Source organism: Apium graveolens, chromosome 9, assembly GCF_009905375.1.
Source record: "Apium graveolens cultivar Ventura chromosome 9, ASM990537v1, whole genome shotgun sequence".
Taxonomy (NCBI): domain Eukaryota; kingdom Viridiplantae; phylum Streptophyta; class Magnoliopsida; order Apiales; family Apiaceae; genus Apium; species Apium graveolens.
Window position 1 is genome coordinate 107,329,597 of NC_133655.1, and position 19,147 is coordinate 107,348,743.

The window sequence follows — 19,147 nt, forward strand, 5'->3', positions numbered from 1 at the left end:
AGCAAATCAAGAGAAAGTTATTGTTAATAATATTTGTCCCGATTGTGATGTGACTATAGAAGGTCGGCACTTTTCTGCTGACTTAGTTCCCTTTAAGTTAGGAGAATTTGAGGTTATACTAGGAATGGATTGGTTGTCAAGCCATGAGGCGCAAATAGAATGTAAAAGTAAGAAGGTGAAGTTAAGGACCAAGGATGGTGAGGAAGTGATATTCAAAGGAAAGAGGCAAGAGAAGAAATTCCTAACGGCTATCGAGACAAGGAGATTATTACGTCAAGGATGCGAATTTTATTTGGCTCATGTTATGGATGTGGAGAAAGAATCCACGAGGATTGAGGATATCCCAATAGTAAGAGATTTTCCGGATGTATTTCCTGATGAATTGACTAGACTACCTCCAGATAGAGAGATCGAGTTTATGATTGATTTGGCTCCTTGAACGGAACCAGTATCGAAAGCTCCCTATCGTATGTCGTCAGTCGAGATGAAGGAATTGGCCGCTCAGTTGCAAGAATTGTTGGATAAAGGAGTAATTCGGCCGAGTGTATCCCCGTGGGGCGCACCGGTGTTGTTTGTAAAGAAAAAAGATGGAAGTATGAGGTTGTGCATTGATTATCGTGAATTGAATAAGTTGACGATTAAGAATAAGTACCTTCTACCGCGAACCGAAGACTTGTTTGATCAGTTAAAAGGAGCTTCGTGTTTCCCCAAGATTGATTTAAGATCTGGGTACCATCAATTAAAGATTAAAGCGGAAAATATACCCAAGACAGTGTTTCGAACGAGATATGGACACTACGAGTTTTTGGTAATGGCATTTGGTTTGACGAATGCGCCAGCCGCATTTATGGATCTTATGAACAGGGTGTTCAAACAGTATTTGGATAAGTTAGTTATTGTGTTTATTGACGATATACTGATTTACTCCAAGACGGAAGGAGATCATAAGGAGCATTTGAGGATTTCTTTGGAAACTCTGAGGAAAGGGAAGCTATACGCTAAGTTTTCGAAGTGTGAATTTTGGTTAAAGGAAGTGCAATTTCTTGGTCATGTAGTTAATAAAGAAGGAATCAAAGTGGACCCAGCCAAGATAGAAGCAGTAATGAATTGGGAAAGGCCCAAGACTCCTACGGAAGTCAGAAGTTTTCTGGGATTAGCTGGATACTACAGAAGGTTTGTGCAAGATTTCTCTAAGATTGTTGTCCCATTAACAAAGTTGACAAGGAAGAACGAGAAGTTTATATGGACGGAAAAGTGCGAGGAAAGCTTTCAAGAGTTAAAGAAGAGACCGGTAACTGCCCCAGTGTTGGTGTTACCTGATGAAAAAGGAGAATTTGTAATATTCAGTGATGCTTCGTATAAAGGACTTGGATGTGTGTTAATGCAATACGGGAAGGTAATAGCATATGCGTCAAGGCAACTCAAGCCGCACGAGCAAAAGTATCCAACGCATGATTTGGAATTGGCAGCAATTGTGTTTACCCTTAAGATTTGGAGGCATTATTTATACGGGGAAAAGTGCGAGATTTATACAGATCATAAGAGTTTAAAGTATATCTTCACTCAAAAGGAATTGAATATGAGACAAAGAAGGTGGTTAAAATTGATCAAAGATTATGATTATACGATAAACTATCATCCTGGAAAGGCAAATGTGGTAGCAGGCGCTTTAAGACGCAAGGAAAGGTTGAATATATTAACGTTGTCGGAAGATTTGATCAAGGATTTTGAAAAGATGGAGATAGAAGTGCGGACTCCAGGAATTGGAGGTGAAGCTACATATGCAATGACATTTCAACCTGAAATTTTGGAAAAGATTCGATGCTGTCAAGAGCAAGTGATGAATCGCGAAAAGGATAAGTTGTCAGGAGAAGAAATTAAAGCTCAAAAGGATGGAAAAGGAATATACCGTGTTAGCTCACGTATTTGGATACCTAATATCGTGGAACTAAAGCACGAGATTTTGCAAGAAGCGCATAACTCGAGATTTTCAATTCACCCTGGAAGTACGAAAATGTACCAGGATTTAAAGAAAGTTATTGGTGGCCAAACATGAAGAAGGCAATTGCGGAATGGATAAGTAAGTGTTACACATGTCAAAGAGTCAAAGCGGAACATCAGAGGCCAAGCGGATTGCTTCAGCCACTGAATATACCAGAATGGAAATGGGAGCATATAGCGATGGATTTCGTGGTAGGATTACCTAAAACCAAGTCTAATCATGATGTGATTTGGGTGGTAATCGATCGGTGGACGAAGTCAGCACATTTCTTGCCGATAAATGAAAGATTTTCGTTGGAAAAGTTGGTTAAATTGTATTTGGATGAGATTGTGATGCGTCACGGAGTCCCTGTATCTATCGTGTCTGATAGAGATCCAAGGTTTAACTCGAGATTTTGGAAATAATTCCATGATCATTTGGGAACTAAGCTGAAAATGAGTACGGCGTACCATCCGCAGACGGACGGACAAAGTGAAAGGACAATTCTGACAATTGGAGATATGTTGCGAACCTGCGCAATAGATTTCAAAGGAAATTGGGACGATCATTTGCCGTTAATTGAGTTTTCCTACAACAACAGTTATCACGCGAGTATTGGCATGCCGCCTTATGAAGCGTTGTATGGAAGAAAATGTAGGTCCCCTATATATTGGGACGAGGTTGGTGAGCGTAAATTAATTGGCCCAGAGTTGGTTCAACAAACAAAGGAAAAGGTAGAAATAATTCGAAAAAGATTAGTTGCAGCTCAAGATTGACAAACGAAGTACGCAAATCAAGAATGAAAAGATGTGCAATTTGAACATGGAGACAAAGTCTTGCTAAAGATATCTCCTTCGAAAGGTTTAACTCGATTCGGAAAGAAAGGGAAGTTGAGTCCTAGGTATATTGGACCATTCGAGGTACTGCGACGAGTTGGGAAGGTGGCATATGAATTAGCGCTACCTCCGCAAATGCAACATCTGCACAATGTATTTCATGTTTCTCTTTTGAAGAAGTATAATGCTGATGCGAGCCATGTGATCGAGTTGGAACCAATGGAAATTCAACCAGATTTGTCTTATGTGGAACAACCAGTTCAGATCTTGGACCGTAAAGAGAGGACGCTTAGAAATAAAGTTGTACCTCTAGTTAGAGTGTTGTGGAGAAATCCACTAGTGGAAGAATCAACTTGGGAATTAGAAAGCGAAATGCAAGAAAAGTATCCCCATCTATTTGCTCAGACTAGATTCTGGGGACAGAATCCTTTTAAGGAGGGTAGATTGTGATGACTGAGAATTTTGCGACGTAATTAAGTCAATAAAGTGTGATATGATTATAAAATATGTGATTAAGTGATGATTTATTTCTCTTTACTGTATATTAGAATCTAGGAGCGTAAATAGAAGCGTTCCAATTTAAAGAGTCAGCTTAGGAGTTAAGCTGTGTTGTCGGGCCGTCAGGTAGAACGGAACCCGTCCTAAAAAGGGGTTAAGTACATAAAATGTGAAATATGTGCTATTGTGTGAAATGAATGTTTAAGTAAAGTATTGCGTCCTAGTGACGTGTCGGTCGATAATGAGAAGCGTAACTGAAACGCTGAGCGTCGGGCCGTCAGGCTGAACGTGACCCGGTACGCGTAAAAAAGAATAAAGATTAAAGAAGGACAAATTTTATGATCAGACATGAGTTGAGATATGTTCGTATGTGTGCTTACTTGTCTGTATGCAGGATTACTTGATCTGTTGACATTTTTATGGATTTAAGGGAATTAATTGATGTAAATAAAGGTTTATTTAACCTTCTTACATTTTTATAAAATTATCTGAGTAAGATAAAGGTATGAGATTTGTTCTATTATCTTCAAAATAACCCTAAAGACTGTCTAAAAATGATGGACGGATTTATTTGGTGATCGTTGCATTTTAAATTGATTTTTATGCGATAAAGTGTTATTATTAGCACAAACTTGTAAATAACATATAAAATCAACCGTACGCTCAAAATCTTATTATGAGTAATGGTTGGAAAGCTAATTTCTAGATTCACGTTTTAAAATTATCATTCGTATCAAATTCATCTTTTCCGAGAGAGACATTTGCAAATCAAATTCGTTTTCTTTTAAGAATAAAAAGTGAATCAGAAATGGGATACTTAATTACCATACTACCCCTCCCTTGGTAGTATATAATCTCACCCACCTCCTCTTTTCTTTTTTTTACCCGAGCTTCTCTCTTCTCTTTCTTTTTTTTATCTCATTTCTCCATCCCTCTCGGGATTTCTCTCTCTCACTCTCGGTACACTCTCTCTTCAATCTCTCACTTGTTATTCACTCTTTTTCGGTTATAGAACCATGATTGTGTGAGATTTTGTGATATCTACCTATATACATACATGCATGCATGTCACTATCTTCAAGTTTTTTAGAAAAAGCAAAGTTGGATTTGGTGGTTTTGAATTCGGTTTTTAGGAAAATAAAAGGGTTTTGGTTCTTGAATGATTTAAAGTGAAGATGAGTGCTTGCATGTGTGTAATCACTTGAGAAAATCGGTGGTTGAAGGTTGGAAACTCCCGAATGGGGGCACCACCGTGATGCCACCGCCACCGGTGATGAACTCCGGTGAACCGGTGGTGAGCAATGATGTTAAACACTGAAGCTCTAGTATTTAATCAATTATTTTGTGTTTGCATGTGGTTTCTTTTGAAAGGCCGAATGGTTTTGTAGTTTACAAGTTGATGAGTTGATTCTTGTTGATTATGAATGTTAATCTAGCTTAATGTTAAGAGATTAATGTGATTAAAGATGCAAAAGTTTGAAATTGAGTTTGCATGTGAGGATTCTTAGAAGAAGCCGAATGGTTCTTGTTTTTTTTGGAAAATCATGATGAATTGTTGGTGCAAATGATTTATTAATGACTGTTTTATAAATTGTAGAGTAATTAGAATGAGTTATAGTCCAAATTGATGCATGCATGTTATGATTCTCGGAAATTTCGAATGTTTCTACTCGATTAAGTTGAATTAAGTGTTAAATTGAGTGATCATCCATGATTAAGTTTGAATTATGAGTTTAAATGAGTTGTAAGAATGAAATTAAACTAGTTTGGAATGATATACTTGATGCATGTCAAATAAGGGCTTTGCATGTTTGATTCTTGATTGTGATAAGTGTTAAGGCCGAATAGGCCATAGGGAATAAAGGTTAAAACTTGATTTTTGGTAATTGAAAGAATGATTGAGTGTTTATATTTAAAATCTTTGATTTTGCTTGTTGGATTGTTGTTTTGGTTCGAATTAAGGATAAAAGAAAAAGGGAAATTGAGTTGATTGATTTTAAAAGCTATAAGTGATAGCTATGGTCGTAAGTAATTAGCTATGAATGAAATTCTGTGTTCATATGAGTTATAAATGTTTGATTCGGAGAATAGTCAAGATTTAGCGAGTATAAGTTGGTGATCGAGAATATATATAGAGATATAAAGGCTATAAGAAAAGAATGTGTTATGTGCTATGTGCATGTGTGTATATAAGCTATACTTGTATAGTTCGAGTCAGAAGTATAATCGAGCTATCGTATTGAGTGAACGTTCCGGGAACGAGAGTTGAGAAACTGATTAAGGTTTTGGTTTTTATTGTAGATTTGGAGCATGAGGGCATTCATGCTAGGAAAGGGAAAGGTATACTAGGTGGCAGTAGTTCAACCTTTGTGAAACAGGAAAGCGAATTCAGGCAAGTAACTCTAATTACTTGTGTAAATTATTATAGAGAGGATATTGTTCATGCCATGTAGAGTATTGAACTGTTTTAGTGATATACCCCATGTTATTGATTCTTGAGATACCCAATCATTGTTCTTGTGAACTTGCTACTGATAAGATCATTGTTCAAACCTTTTGGTAACCTTTTCTTATCCTAATTACTTGTTAACCCCATGAACTGTTGTAAACCCTACGAGAACCTTTACGAACCCCTTGTGTAATAATCCTTTATTCTTTTGTTTACCTAATACCCTATTGATCCTTGAAACGGTTTTGATTCCCTAATTTAAGTACCTTGTTATCCCTGATTCAGAATCCTAAGAATTGCTCCTTGCTTGTCTGTGAATCACTTCCTTAACTTTGTTTTCTTGAAATTTGACTTAAGAATAAGTTTCGACTCGAAAGAGTCTGAATGATTTCATATTCTTGGTAATGATAAAATGAATTTAGAAAACCTACTTTTTCCAACTCAAGGTTTTCCAAACGAATTCCTGATGGATTGGATTGGACGTAAGAGGCTAGTGGGACTAGTCCAGTCATTGTGAGAGGCTAGCGGGGCTAGTCCAGTTTAAGGCTGAAATTATGCCGTATGGTATCTTAAAGACCGGATGGAGGTCGGTACGGGCTGATCACCCGTATTATACTGAAATGAAAAGATAAAGTGGTCCAATCAAGCGTTCTATATTGATTTTAAAAAGAAATTGAAACTTCCTATTCAGTAATTGATTCTTTGAAAATGAAAAATGGTTTATATTGTTGTGAAAAGAATTGATTGTGATATTGTGAAGCTTAAAGCTTGTGAACCCTGATTCTAATATGTTGATCATATAATTGATTCCATTTAATGAAAATATTGTTGCTTTCCTTTCTGAAAGATCTGTTTTGATCCTTTAATGATTTGTGATGAATGTCGGCTTTCACCCTGCTTCGAGCCTTGTTCCTTGAAAGCCCCACATTTTTCCTTCATAACCCTTTCATTGCCCGAAAGATGGAAATCTGCCACCTAGAACAAATAAAGTAGAATGTCCTGAGATTGGTAAAGTATATTGTGGATTTTATATCGTAGAACTGCTTTATAGTTACTTGTTGAGTTTTATACTCATATATTTTGTTTTAATCTAACCATGGCAGTTAAGCAAAAAGATGGTCAGGCTTAGGCGCACTGCTCGTAAGAGCGTACCTGGTGGTCCCTACCGTGTTAAGGGCTTCCGGTTGCCAGAGCAGGTAGTGGTGTTTTTGAGTGAGAAAGCGCTTAGCCAGAAGGTTGTAAAGATACAATGGGTTATCTGTCGGTTCCAAGCCGGAATCGAATATGTTTATTTAATATTATTTTGGGGTTGTAAGCTATATTTTATGGTTAGGTAGTTGTAATCTTGTCTCATACTTTATCTTGTTTGATCCTGTTAGTAGTTAATCGGGGTTTATGCTTATTTAATTATTAGATTAAATGTGTGTGGGTCCTCAATTCCTAACCCCGAGATTGAGGGCGTCACATGAACTGCCACTCACATGTGGCACAATCCCAGCCGTGGATAGAAAGAAGTAATTATTGTAATTGTTACGACACGTCTTTTAAAAAGAAATTAAAAGCTATTAATTTTTTTAAAAAAAAGGAAAATAGCCAAAAAACCGTTCAACTTCCACAGCTTCAGGGTTTCACTCAAAGTTCGGACCCATGGAATCAGCACAACCGGACTGGGGCCAAGAAAGCTCAATTTCTTCAAGAAAACCATCTACAGTACATCCCACTAGTCCGAGTTGGTCTACTCCAACACAACCCGGACTGAGGGCAATAAAGTTCAATTTCTTCAAGAAAACTCAATTTCTCAACCCGGACAAATCAACCTGGTGGACTGGGAGGTAAGAAAAATCAATTTTTTCCTAAATCCAAGTACAATCAATCACACAAGTCTGGATTGGTCTACTTTAACACAACGCAGACCGGGGGGCAAGAAAGATCAAATTTCTCTCTACAAGCTAAGTATAGTGAATCCCGTGAATCCGGATTAGTCTACTTCAACACAACCCAGACTGGGGGAGAGCTCAAAATTTTCCTAAAATCCAAGTATAGTGAATCCCATGAGTCCGGAGGGGTCTACTTCAAACACAACCCGAACTCGGGGCAAAGAAGCTCAAAAGTTCCTCAATGGACACCCAAGAAACCCAAATTTTTTATTGAAGATATTTTATTCTACTCCCCCATCCAGAAACTCTACATAAGGGAGTGGGGAGAAAATGATAGAATATAAAATCCTTGTTGGACCCGGGTCTGGGCCACCTAGTCTAGGTCCGGATAGGTCCAGCGCCGCCTAGGTCCAGCGCCGCCTAGGTCCAGCTCCACTTAGGTCCAGCTCAATCGCGACCCGGGACCCAACCACCTAGGTCCAGCTCCACTTAGGTCCAGCTAAACCGCAACCCAGAACCTAAGCTTCCCCGCGGCCCAAATCTCAAGAAGCCCAAACACGTGACAATGACAACTGTCATTGATCAATCATAAGAATAATCAAGGCACACGTCACAGGATCCTCGGAACATTCCCCAGCTATTTCCACCTAGACACAGGTAAGACATCCATTCTAGTCAAGTGTCCGCCGCTCCCAGAACCAACAACTACGTTTCAAATGTACCAACCCCCAAAACCTATCCTTGAGCTATAAATAGTCGAAGGAGGAGAGTTTTGGAGGTTAATCATTCTCTTCTACACACACTCATATACACACACGACCACCTTACATTTGTATCTTCATCATCCAAAAGCCATATTTTATTCTCACACCGGAGGCGCCGTGGGGGCTCAAACCCCCTCCGGTGTTGTTTTGCAGGAATCAAACCGCAACTACACCACAAAAAGGGTCCAGGCGCGGCATCAGAAGGATCAAACTGTGGAACGGAGTTATCATACACCATTTGGAGTGTATGATAGTTTCGAGACAATACCTTAACACGTAATTTTATTCACATGAGAATTATTTTCAAGTTAATGCATTTAATTAGATATAATTTTCAAGTGAATGCATTTAATTAGATATAATGATACATAAAATACAAAAAACTTAACCAATTAGATTAGATTATATAATTTTTAAATTAAACGAGGTAGTACGCCGACGATCTTATTCACAAAAAAAACACAATTTGCATATAGGGAAATAATCATAAAAAAATCATACTTTGTAAAATAACATATGTAGGAAATAAAACGGAAAGTCAGATAATACCCGGGACGATTGTCGGTAATCGTCCTTACTGACACAAGTAGGAAGAGAATTATGTTATGCCTTTCCTAATTTGTGAACAAACTCGTACCGTGATTCTGCAGTAGAACAACGAGGCAATGCTTGAATTGTAAAATTTGAAATATTTTCTTCATTGTTTATTTTGAAAGTAGAGTAATCATTTAGAAAGGAATGCTTTTGAAGAAGAGAAGATGCCTGACATCATTCAAAAGTTCAGAAGGAGAAAAGAGGCTCAAGGAGAGGGGGCTGTGCACTTTTAATCGTTCCATAAAATTTATGGAGAATAATCTAGAGTATTAACAAAATGGAAACTTTAAATTCATTATGAGTGTAATACTTATTACGAATTCTCCCCCACCGCCCCCCACCCCAAACCCAAGTTTTACACCCGGACGGAAGCCCAGAAAACACTAAATTTGTGACTGTTCTGCAATATTTTTTTTAATGCAATATGTTGTATGATATCCATTCGCTATTAATCGGTTGAGATCAATAACTAAAATGGAAAATTAACCAAATCCTGAATATTTTACATCCATACCGTCCCTAACCGCAAAGGCATCCGCACCGAACACCAAGATTGCCAACTCTATATGTACTTCATTTTTGCAAATTCTGCCGAGGAAATACCTACTTGCCAGATCATGTTTTATAGGAATAATTAGGTAACTTCAAATTACCAAACAAATAAACCATGGCACCAGACTTTTAAAGTAAACTAGAATTATGGGGCTTTACAAACTCTTCAAGAAAGTCAATCTGAACTTGCAATTGAAACATGGTTACATTTGAGTCTCACGACTTTCTAACTACCTGACATGGCAACAGCAACAAATTATAATGAAAAAGAAAACTGAACTGGTGAAACATCTTATGGTGTGCTGCTCCTCCTATCACGGACAAACAAGACGCTTATTCCATTATTTAAAGATTTAAGTCAAAATGTAGGCAAATCGGTGCTACGAAGCCTGCATTTTCAGATTGAACTCCACTCTCCAGATCCCCACTGTTGTTGGACCCATGATTTGACACAATAAAATGATCACTGGATATTCACTTTTTTATAAGGTTTCGGATAACATATGGAAGAATTCCGCCGTGATCAAAATATGCCAACTCAACCTGAAGAAGCAGACGAATGAAATTAGAATTTTAAGAACATAAGCACAGATATAAAAGTGCACGTGTGCAAGTATCCTTATTCACTGGACAATTTCTAAAAATATGAGATGTATTATGATTCATGATTGGTATAAGAATGAGTTCAACATAAATTGCCTATAATGTGCTTAATAGAAGACAAGAATCAAACTATACAACTCTTACATTTTCCAACTCCAACTCCACTGGATTTTTTTTTCGTGTATTAAAAAATGCCACAAAAGGAATTAAGCAATAAAGGAGCCGAGGACAGCTTTGTCTGTTCACAAGAAATGGAAAAAAAGACTCAGATAAGAAAAAAGGGAAACATGGAATATACCTCTGTGTCAAACCGTGCTATGCATGTAAAAGATTTGCCACTGTCGGTTGTAACAGTAACATCCTGGCCTGGCTTCAACTCGCTGACTTTACTTGGAAGGTCTATAGTGTAACGTTCATGTCCAGTCAAGCCAAGTGTATCTGCATCCTCCCCAGTCTTGAAGCAAAGAGGAATGATACCCATACCAACCAGATTACTGCGGTGAATTCTCTCAAAGCTTTTGGCTATCACTGCTTTAACACCCTGAAATCAGTTATTGGCAAAAAGTTAGCCATGGTCAGAGCAAAAAATAGCTTTCCAAATAAGGTGTACATACACTCGCAAAAATCCGACAAACAACTCACCTGGAGCATTGGGCCCTTAGCAGCCCAATCTCGGGAGCTGCCACTTCCATATTCTGCTCCAGCCAGAACAATGGTGTCGTGCCCAGCTTCCTTGTACCTCTGAAATGTCATACATGTAAAGCAAAAACGAAAATTTTATATAGAAGCAAACAAAAATCTCAAAACTCCATGAAAACAAGGCAAACAAGGAACTATCTTATGAATGGCAAACAAGGCAACCGAGAGGATGAGGGAGTATGGATGCCTCAAGTGTTATAATGAGAACGAGCGGCGGAAAACACAAAAAACTATCCGCAATTCCACTACAACTCTACCGGCAAGGAAAAAACAGCTTTAAATATAAATATATTGGTAAACTTCAAGAAGCATAGTATTGCATATAGAGAGCATGTTATTAGAAATTTAGACCAATAATTAAATAACATGGAACAATGATAATAATGGTATAATAAAGCAATATTGTTATAGGACTTTACCGTTGCGGCATCGAAAACATAAAGTTTATCCCCTGTTGGTATGTGAATTGTTTTTGGCCCAACTTCTCCATTTAACAGCTTGTTAACAATTCTAATATTGGCAAAGGTACCCCTGGCCATCACTTCATCGTTGCCACGTCGGCTACCATAAGAATTGAAGTCCCTGCGATCAACACCACGATCAAGGAGATACTTTGCTGCTGGACTATCCTTGTGAATACTTCCTGCTGGAGAAATATGGTCAGTAGTAATACTGTCACCAAAATTGAGCAAGCAGTAGGCATCTTTGACTCCATGAGGACCAGGAGGGTCCATTGTCATGCCCTTGAAGTATGGTGGTTCATGAATATAGGTTGATTTTTGGTCCCAAGAATACAGACTAGATGATGGGACTGATAGTTTATTCCACATTGGATTGCCCTTTGTGATTGCTTCGTAGGTGTTCTTGAACATATCAGGTAGCACGCTTGATTGAACAGCCTGTTAAACAAATAATTAACATTCCCATGAGATAATATGCATTAAAAATCTTTAAACATAGGCTATGTTTGTTTCAAGGAACTCCAAATTCCAGAAATATTGGCCAATTTGCTCCGACTTATCACTATATTTAAAGCTTAGCTTATCCCATGGTCTACATTTCAATCTTATTTTGATTCACTTGCATGGGATTAGGAACACCTTGGAAGAAAGTGCGATTAATTGTCCCAATAAGATGAAAATAAAGAAGATATAAAAATAGACCAAGGAATTATTTTAAGGCATGAAATGTGATGAAACGCATATTGTAAACATCCCGGGACTATAATCTATGGAACACACATAGCCTCTCTATAATACATTTAATCGTTGAATGTAATTTAGCTACCTCTGCAACTTCCTCGTTACTAGGCCATATTTCTTTGAAATAAACCTCTTTGCCATCCTTTCCAATACCAATTGGCTCCTTCTCAAAGTCAATGTCAACCTAAAAAAACAAATGATAAAGAACGGATGAGTAAGAATAAGATACATGCATAAATAATTATAAAAAGAATATTGTCACTGATTCAAAATCTAAAGAATTTTTTTTTAATAAATTTACATATGTGCATATAAACAAAAAATATATACAGTTTAGCACATTGATTCAGAAAAGCACAAGTACATATGAATACTGTTAGAATACTAAAGAAATTATCATCACTTTCTTAAATTTTTATATTCAATATCAGATAGCTATACAAAATGGCCTAGCTTAATATTACAAACAAGAAGAATGTACAGAAGGTATGTGTCAGCTGGACAATGTCAACAGTAGGCTCATCGCATTGAGCTGGAAACAGAAGTTCAGACAACGAAAAGGAAAGCCCCGACTAAATATAATACATAATCCCCCAGCTCCAAAAACCCCGGATAAAGAAAAAGACAATAATATGGCTATTTGAAAAAATGACATAACATGGTAGCTTGAAAGCTCTTCATCTTTTAGCACAAAAAGCTTAGCAGAACCCTCCCATGCACATTATCAATCAGACTTTAGATGGGGAAAAACAAATAATATTAAAGTAAAAAGTAAGGAAGCATACTGTGCCGGCTAGTGCATAAGCCACAACTAATGGAGGCGAAGCAAGATAGTTGGCTCTTGTTAGTGGGTGAACACGTCCTTCGAAGTTTCTATTTCCGGAAAGAACAGCTGCAGCTACAATGTCTGGAAAGCATACATATACAGAGTATAGGTGTACAGCGATTATTGTCTGGTCCACAAAAATGGAAGAAAAGAAGGTAAATCAAGACAGCTAACAGCACACAACTGTTGCCTTCATTCAGGACAATGTATAATACTTTTTCTCCGTTTAAAAGGGTAACTTATATTTAAAATACAGGCTGTATTATCTTCCAATTCATCCATAGTAACATAATCATCTTGACCACAATATAAGATACAATACAACTGATGATTTCACCATGGGGTGATATGAAAATTGTTTTAATAATCAAAATCTTAAGACCAATATACCAGTGGAACAGAGCAGTGGGAGGCAAAATATTGATGGAAAGCACCCTGACATTTCTTAATTTTAGTGGAGGCATTGAATGAAATATCAGAAAAAAGAAGACAATACCATTGTCTGTAATTGCAGCAGTAACTGATTCATGAAGGTCCCCAGAGTTTCCTATGCATGTCGTACAACCATACCCAACAATGTTGAAGCCCTGCTGGTTCAAGTACTCTTGCAGGCCACTAAAACACGGAAAGGTAAACAATTCAAAGCTGGGAATTTATTATCAGTCAGAAATACACTCTTTTACAGAATAGTTGTAATACCTTTGAAGCAAGTACTTGGTAACAACTCCAGACCCTGGTGCAAGACTTGTTTTCACCCATGGCTTAACCTGTTTGCAGATACAATTTATATGAATATTACAAGGCAGACTCCTACCACTCGAAAAACACTGAACAATGTATTGAGGACATAACTATAAACTCTCTGTTTACCCAATACAAGTGAGTACAGATGAACCTTGATCAAGTATTAATCGATAAAATAATAACCTTGCTAAAAAATAATATTTTTCTCCGGATACCAACATAATGGAAACATTGTATTTTTACGCCCGATAAAGAAATTCATTTCCTTGGTCCCGAACCTATTATTTTAAAGATTACTGTAATTGACAGGTATAACATACCTCCAATCCTAGCTCACAGGCCTTCTTTGCAACAAGACCAGCTCCAAGCATGACACTAGGATTCGATGTGTTTGTACAACTCGTAATAGCAGCAATTACAACACTGCCATGTTTGAGCTTGGCAGGTTGTCCATTAAATGAAAATTCAACTACTTTCTCCTGTGCATCCTTTGGTACAGCAAATCCCTGAGTACAGTAGAGAGAAGACACCAAGTTTCTTTTATTGTACATACCTCAAGGAAAAAAAGTAATTATGTCACATGTAACTTAAGTATTAGAGTCATTGCTGGTGATACCACCGCCAGTACATTACAACAATATAAATTTGCAACTGAACTGCACTGTACCTTGAAACCAACTTTATTATCAAGACAGGAATGCCAGTCAGTCTTCATTTCTTTCAAAAGAACACGGTCATGAGGCCTGTCAATAAGATGTAACTTACATTAAACTTAATCACGAAGAAGACTTAAATCAAAAAACCAAACAATCAAAAAAAACATTAGAGAAAAAGCAAACCTTTTTGGTCCAGAAATACACGGTTCGACCTCCGCTAGATCCAACTGAAGATATGATGAATAAACTCTATCTTGTTGAGGCTAGAACAATGACACAGACCCATTAATCTCAGAGTTCCAGCTTATATCAGATAATCAACATAAAGAAAGATATAAGAGGGTTACCTCGTTATAGTCAACAAACATATTATTTGCACGCAGATATGCCTCAATCATTGATACCTAGCAAGTATTAAAAAGAGAAAGATTATAATACAGGGCCGAAGTCCTACCAAAACATTATATATATATATATATAGACAAAATCCAAGAAATATATATATATATATACATATAGACAAAATCCAAGAAATAACTCACAGTCTCGTCACTTCTTCCAGTTAATTTAAGGTATTGCAATGTAACATGATCTACAGGGAAGAAACCCATGGTGGCTCCATACTCGGGGGACATATTTGCAATGGTGGCCCTATCAGCAAGTGATAGTTTACCCATTCCTTCACCTGTAGAGCCATAAAAATAAATCATATTCATAAAACTAATGATAAGTTGCACTGGAATTACGAGCAAGTTGCAAAGATATCAGATTACCATAGAACTCAACGAATTTGCCAACAACACCATGCTTTCTTAACATCTGTGTCACTGTTAAAACCAAATCAGTAGCCGTGACACCATTTTGCAGCTTTCCTGACAACTTAAATCCAACAACTCCAGGCAAAACCATGCTCATAGGCTGTCAAATTAGGCAGATAATTTAGAGGAACAGTAATTTTTCCGAAATTATTCTACATTGTGAATGAACCTTAATAGTTAATACAATAATAGCAAGTGTACATGCAATGTTGGCAAGTAGTAGCAATATGGACATAAATTGCGGAGCTACAAATATAAAACTAGTGTATAAAGGAGACAAGACCATAGATAGATTATTCTGTTACAGTACTATATAACTCAAAATCAAACAAAAATACATATACACTGTTATATTCACAAGACTAACTCAAAAGTGTATTCTGAATGATCAAAAACTGAAAAAAAAAGGATATGAAATGAGGGGACTCAAAAGTCGAGACCCCTTTTAAAAAGGTTTAAACAACACAACATTATTCGTATTTCTAAATAATGCAATCTACACTCCTAACAAGCTCGCATATTTATTCACAATGTGAGGTGACTAGATTCATTCACATAGTAAAAGAACTTTGAATAATTTATACTAATTACCTGACCAAGCATTGTTGCCTCTGCTTCAATTCCTCCAACTCCCCAGCCAGCAACTCCTAATCCATCAATCATAGTGGTGTGAGAATCAGTCCCAACAACACTGTCCGGATAAAGGAGCCCGTTGGTGTTGAAAACAACCCGTCCCAAGTATTCTAGATTAACCTAAAAAAATGGAACTAAACCAGTCATTTCAGAGAACAAATAAACAATCACTACCACATGCTAAATTCTCATTAAAGATTCAAAAATAATCATATTACTACATGTATGATCAGGTATCTAACATGATTTTCATCAAATAATACGCTAAAGCCTTATACTTACAATGTTAAAAACTCAACGAGAACAATTATTAATGAATTTAATGTGTAAAAAGTGCAGCCCATGTAAAAACATAGCAGAAAGTCGAAGTTCAGTGATATTCTTTGACTAAAATATAGGAATATGAAGGATGCAACTACAACAGATTGGCCAATGTCTCAGCAGTGATACGTAATTACATATACTGAATTTTACCTGGTGAACAATACCAGAACCAGGGGGCACCACCAGCATATTCTGGAATGCAGTTGATCCCCATTTCAGAAACGCAAACCTTTCATTGTTTCTCTGAAATTCAAGGTCCATGTTTGCTTGCACAGCATTCTCGTGTCTAGCTACATCCACCTGAACTGAATGATCAATGACAAGGTCCACTGGCACCTGGAATAGATTTTCCATTCAGTAATAAACATAATAGAAATTACGAACCGAGATCGTAGGTATATTATAGAACCATGATGTCTCTTATTTATGCAATAAGATTCAGATTTATCAGACAGAAGAACAAAGTCATACTATACTATTAAACATTACAAATTATATTGCAGAACACTATAAAATTTCAACTGAAATGACTCATTTACACATACCAACGGATTAATTTTGTTGGAGTCACCACCGAGATTATTCATAGCATCACGCATACAAGCCAAGTCAACCACAGCTGGAACTCCGGTAAAATCCTAAAAGAAACAGGAACAAAAGTTCAGACATTTATAATTTACAAAAAAGGTTCACGAACTAGATTACAATCCAATTGCGCTGACCTGTAAAAGCACACGGGCTGGCTTAAAGGGAATTTCAACTTGCTTTGGTGAAGTAATTTCCCAGTCAATGATCTTCTCCACGTCATTCTTCGTAACTTGGAAGTTATCACAATTACGAATCGCAGACTCTAGAAGTATCTTAATAGAGTAAGGCAGCTTATCTGCAATCATACAAAATCACATATATTTATTACACAATTTGGATCATCAAGAAACAACAACACTCATTACTACCAAAATTGACAACCAGCTAGTCCACATAGTACATTATTACAAGAAACACGAAACATAAAAACAAACTGCTACTACCATCAGCAATTATTAGAATCGAGAAAAATGAAGTCAACTTAAAAATTGATAAACGACAGTATTGATTAATCATACCAATCCTGGGATCGTTGAGAGCGGTAAGGCTGTAGTACTTTCCGAATTCACTGCCATCAGGTTTGGGAAGAGCAGTACAAATATCCTTGAAAGGATTTTCAGAAGCTGATTCACATATAAATATCAAAATTAACAACAAAGCAATTAAATGAAATGAAATCACACATCACAAGTCAAAGCTATTAATAACAATGAAAACAACATAACACATATCTAATACATCGAATTAAAACATGATCCACAAGATATAGCATCAACAATTAAGCATACAATATTAGCATATATATATAGAGAGAGAGAGAGGTAGAGAGAGAGAGATAGAGGGGGTCAGAGGGATAGAGATGGAGATAGAGAGACGGAGATAGAAAGAGAGAGAGAGAGAGAGAGAGAGAGAGAGAGAGAGAGAGAGTTGAGGGAGAGAGATTGTGATTATGTTTACCCATAGTGGAGATGGTGTTCTTGAGAGGTTGAATTACAGGGGAGGAGTGGGCCCGAAGTCCGAGCGGAGATCGATGCCGGAGAGATCGAGAATTGGATGCGTAAGGTAGAGAGAGAAGTGGATAAGAAATGGAGGAGGACGGAGATTTAGAGAGATAAGGTGAAGGGGACGAAAAACGAAAGAGTGAGGAGTTGAGAAATAATGGGGAAGATGAAGGTGATGGTGAGGTGGCTATTTTGTACATAACTCACTCGTGTTATATCTTCTGTATATATAGGTGTGTATATGTGTTTATCTACTAGTCTAGTCTAGGATGGTGTCTTTTGACTATTCGTAACAAACCCTAACTAATACTACTACACATTACTCCTAGTAGTAAATCTCCTATATATATATATATATAATAGGAGAACACGGTATAATTTTATGAGATTAAAAAATTTCATTGAAAAACTAAATTACCCATGTCCCTATTTTTAATATTTAAACAAAAAAATGTGTTTTGTGGGAATTGAACTCAAGTTATTACATTCAACTATACAACCTTGTCACTACACTATATTATCACATGTGTTTTTTATCATACACATACACATAATATGTAAGTGCGCTAAATGAATGTTTTATTTAATTTTAAAGATACTTACTTGAATTCCGCAAAAAAAAACATAGTTAGTTGAATATTTGTACAGTTAATTTTAAAGAATTGAATTTCAGATATAAAATTAGGCATTTTACATAAATGAATTATTATCTTATTTATTAATCATTTTTTAGTTTGAAAATATATCTCATATATTTTTAACATATTTTTTATTATAAAAAGTAATTAAAATGTACATATATAATTTTTTTAAAATATTGAAAATAAAATCGCTTATATATAAATAATTTATATTGGTATTACATATTTAGATAAGTTCGAATTATAATGAGTCAATGCATTTTAGAACTTGACCCATTGTTCAAAAAATATTCGAAATTTGAATACATGACTCGGCCGAAAAACATAATCACATTCTACGTTTAGTAAATTTAAATTAGAAGCTCAGAGAGAATATCTTACCAATAATGTGATTTTTTTTAATATTTTATGTTAATATTAATTAATGTGTTTGAGGTCTTTACAAGATTAAGTCAATTCATTGTTTATATTAAAATTACTAACTTCACTGGTAACGTATTATTATTTTTGGAATTTGTCCCGATTTTAAGAATATTTGAAATTTGAAATGAGATCTCACGAGATTTGTTAAAACTACGATGCTATATTAAATCGATTTATTTTTCATTTTTCACTTTAAAAAAAACTAGTTTTTTAAAAATAATTCTTTTAGATAGCAATATTTATTGATCAAGATAATATTGTACAAATATTTTGAATTATTCAAATAAAAGTTATATCTATACTATATTGTAGAATTTGATTCAACGAATTTTATATTATTTAAAGAAAAAAATATATACTCTTCAATAATTTGAAGGAAATTAACAAGGTCAGCTGATATTTATAAAACTTATCGAACTGAAATTTTTTAATTTTTGG

General features: G+C 36.1%; 1 protein-coding gene across 1 annotated transcript; it reads right to left on the reverse strand.

The window, feature by feature from the left end:
* Positions 1-9,686: 9,686 nt before the first annotated feature.
* Positions 9,687-17,861, reverse strand: LOC141687399 (aconitate hydratase, cytoplasmic-like). Its single transcript, XM_074492650.1, has 20 exons — positions 17,602-17,861; positions 17,163-17,267; positions 16,779-16,939; positions 16,602-16,694; positions 16,207-16,392; positions 15,691-15,852; positions 15,055-15,199; positions 14,824-14,966; positions 14,629-14,685; positions 14,465-14,544; positions 14,293-14,368; positions 13,946-14,131; positions 13,581-13,648; positions 13,378-13,496; positions 12,841-12,962; positions 12,141-12,239; positions 11,273-11,752; positions 10,797-10,895; positions 10,453-10,695; positions 9,687-10,094 (listed from the first exon to the last, which is right to left on the reverse strand). Exons 1-20 carry the CDS (start codon positions 17,843-17,845, stop codon positions 10,026-10,028), a joined length of 2,937 nt encoding a protein of 978 aa, XP_074348751.1. The 5' UTR covers positions 17,846-17,861; the 3' UTR covers positions 9,687-10,025.
* Positions 17,862-19,147: the final 1,286 nt, after the last annotated feature.

Excerpts from the sequence above, each read along its gene's own strand:
- LOC141687399 (XM_074492650.1), bottom strand. The coding sequence starts at position 17,845 with ATGTACAAAATAGCCACCTCACCATCACCTTCATCTTCCCCATTATTT. Across the intron at positions 17,268-17,601 it reads GAACACCATCTCCACTATGG|CTTCTGAAAATCCTTTCAAG; the intron begins GTAAACATAATC and ends TATGTGAATCAG. Across the intron at positions 14,369-14,464 it reads TGTATTTCTGGACCAAAAAG|GCCTCATGACCGTGTTCTTT; the intron begins GTTTGCTTTTTC and ends TCTTATTGACAG.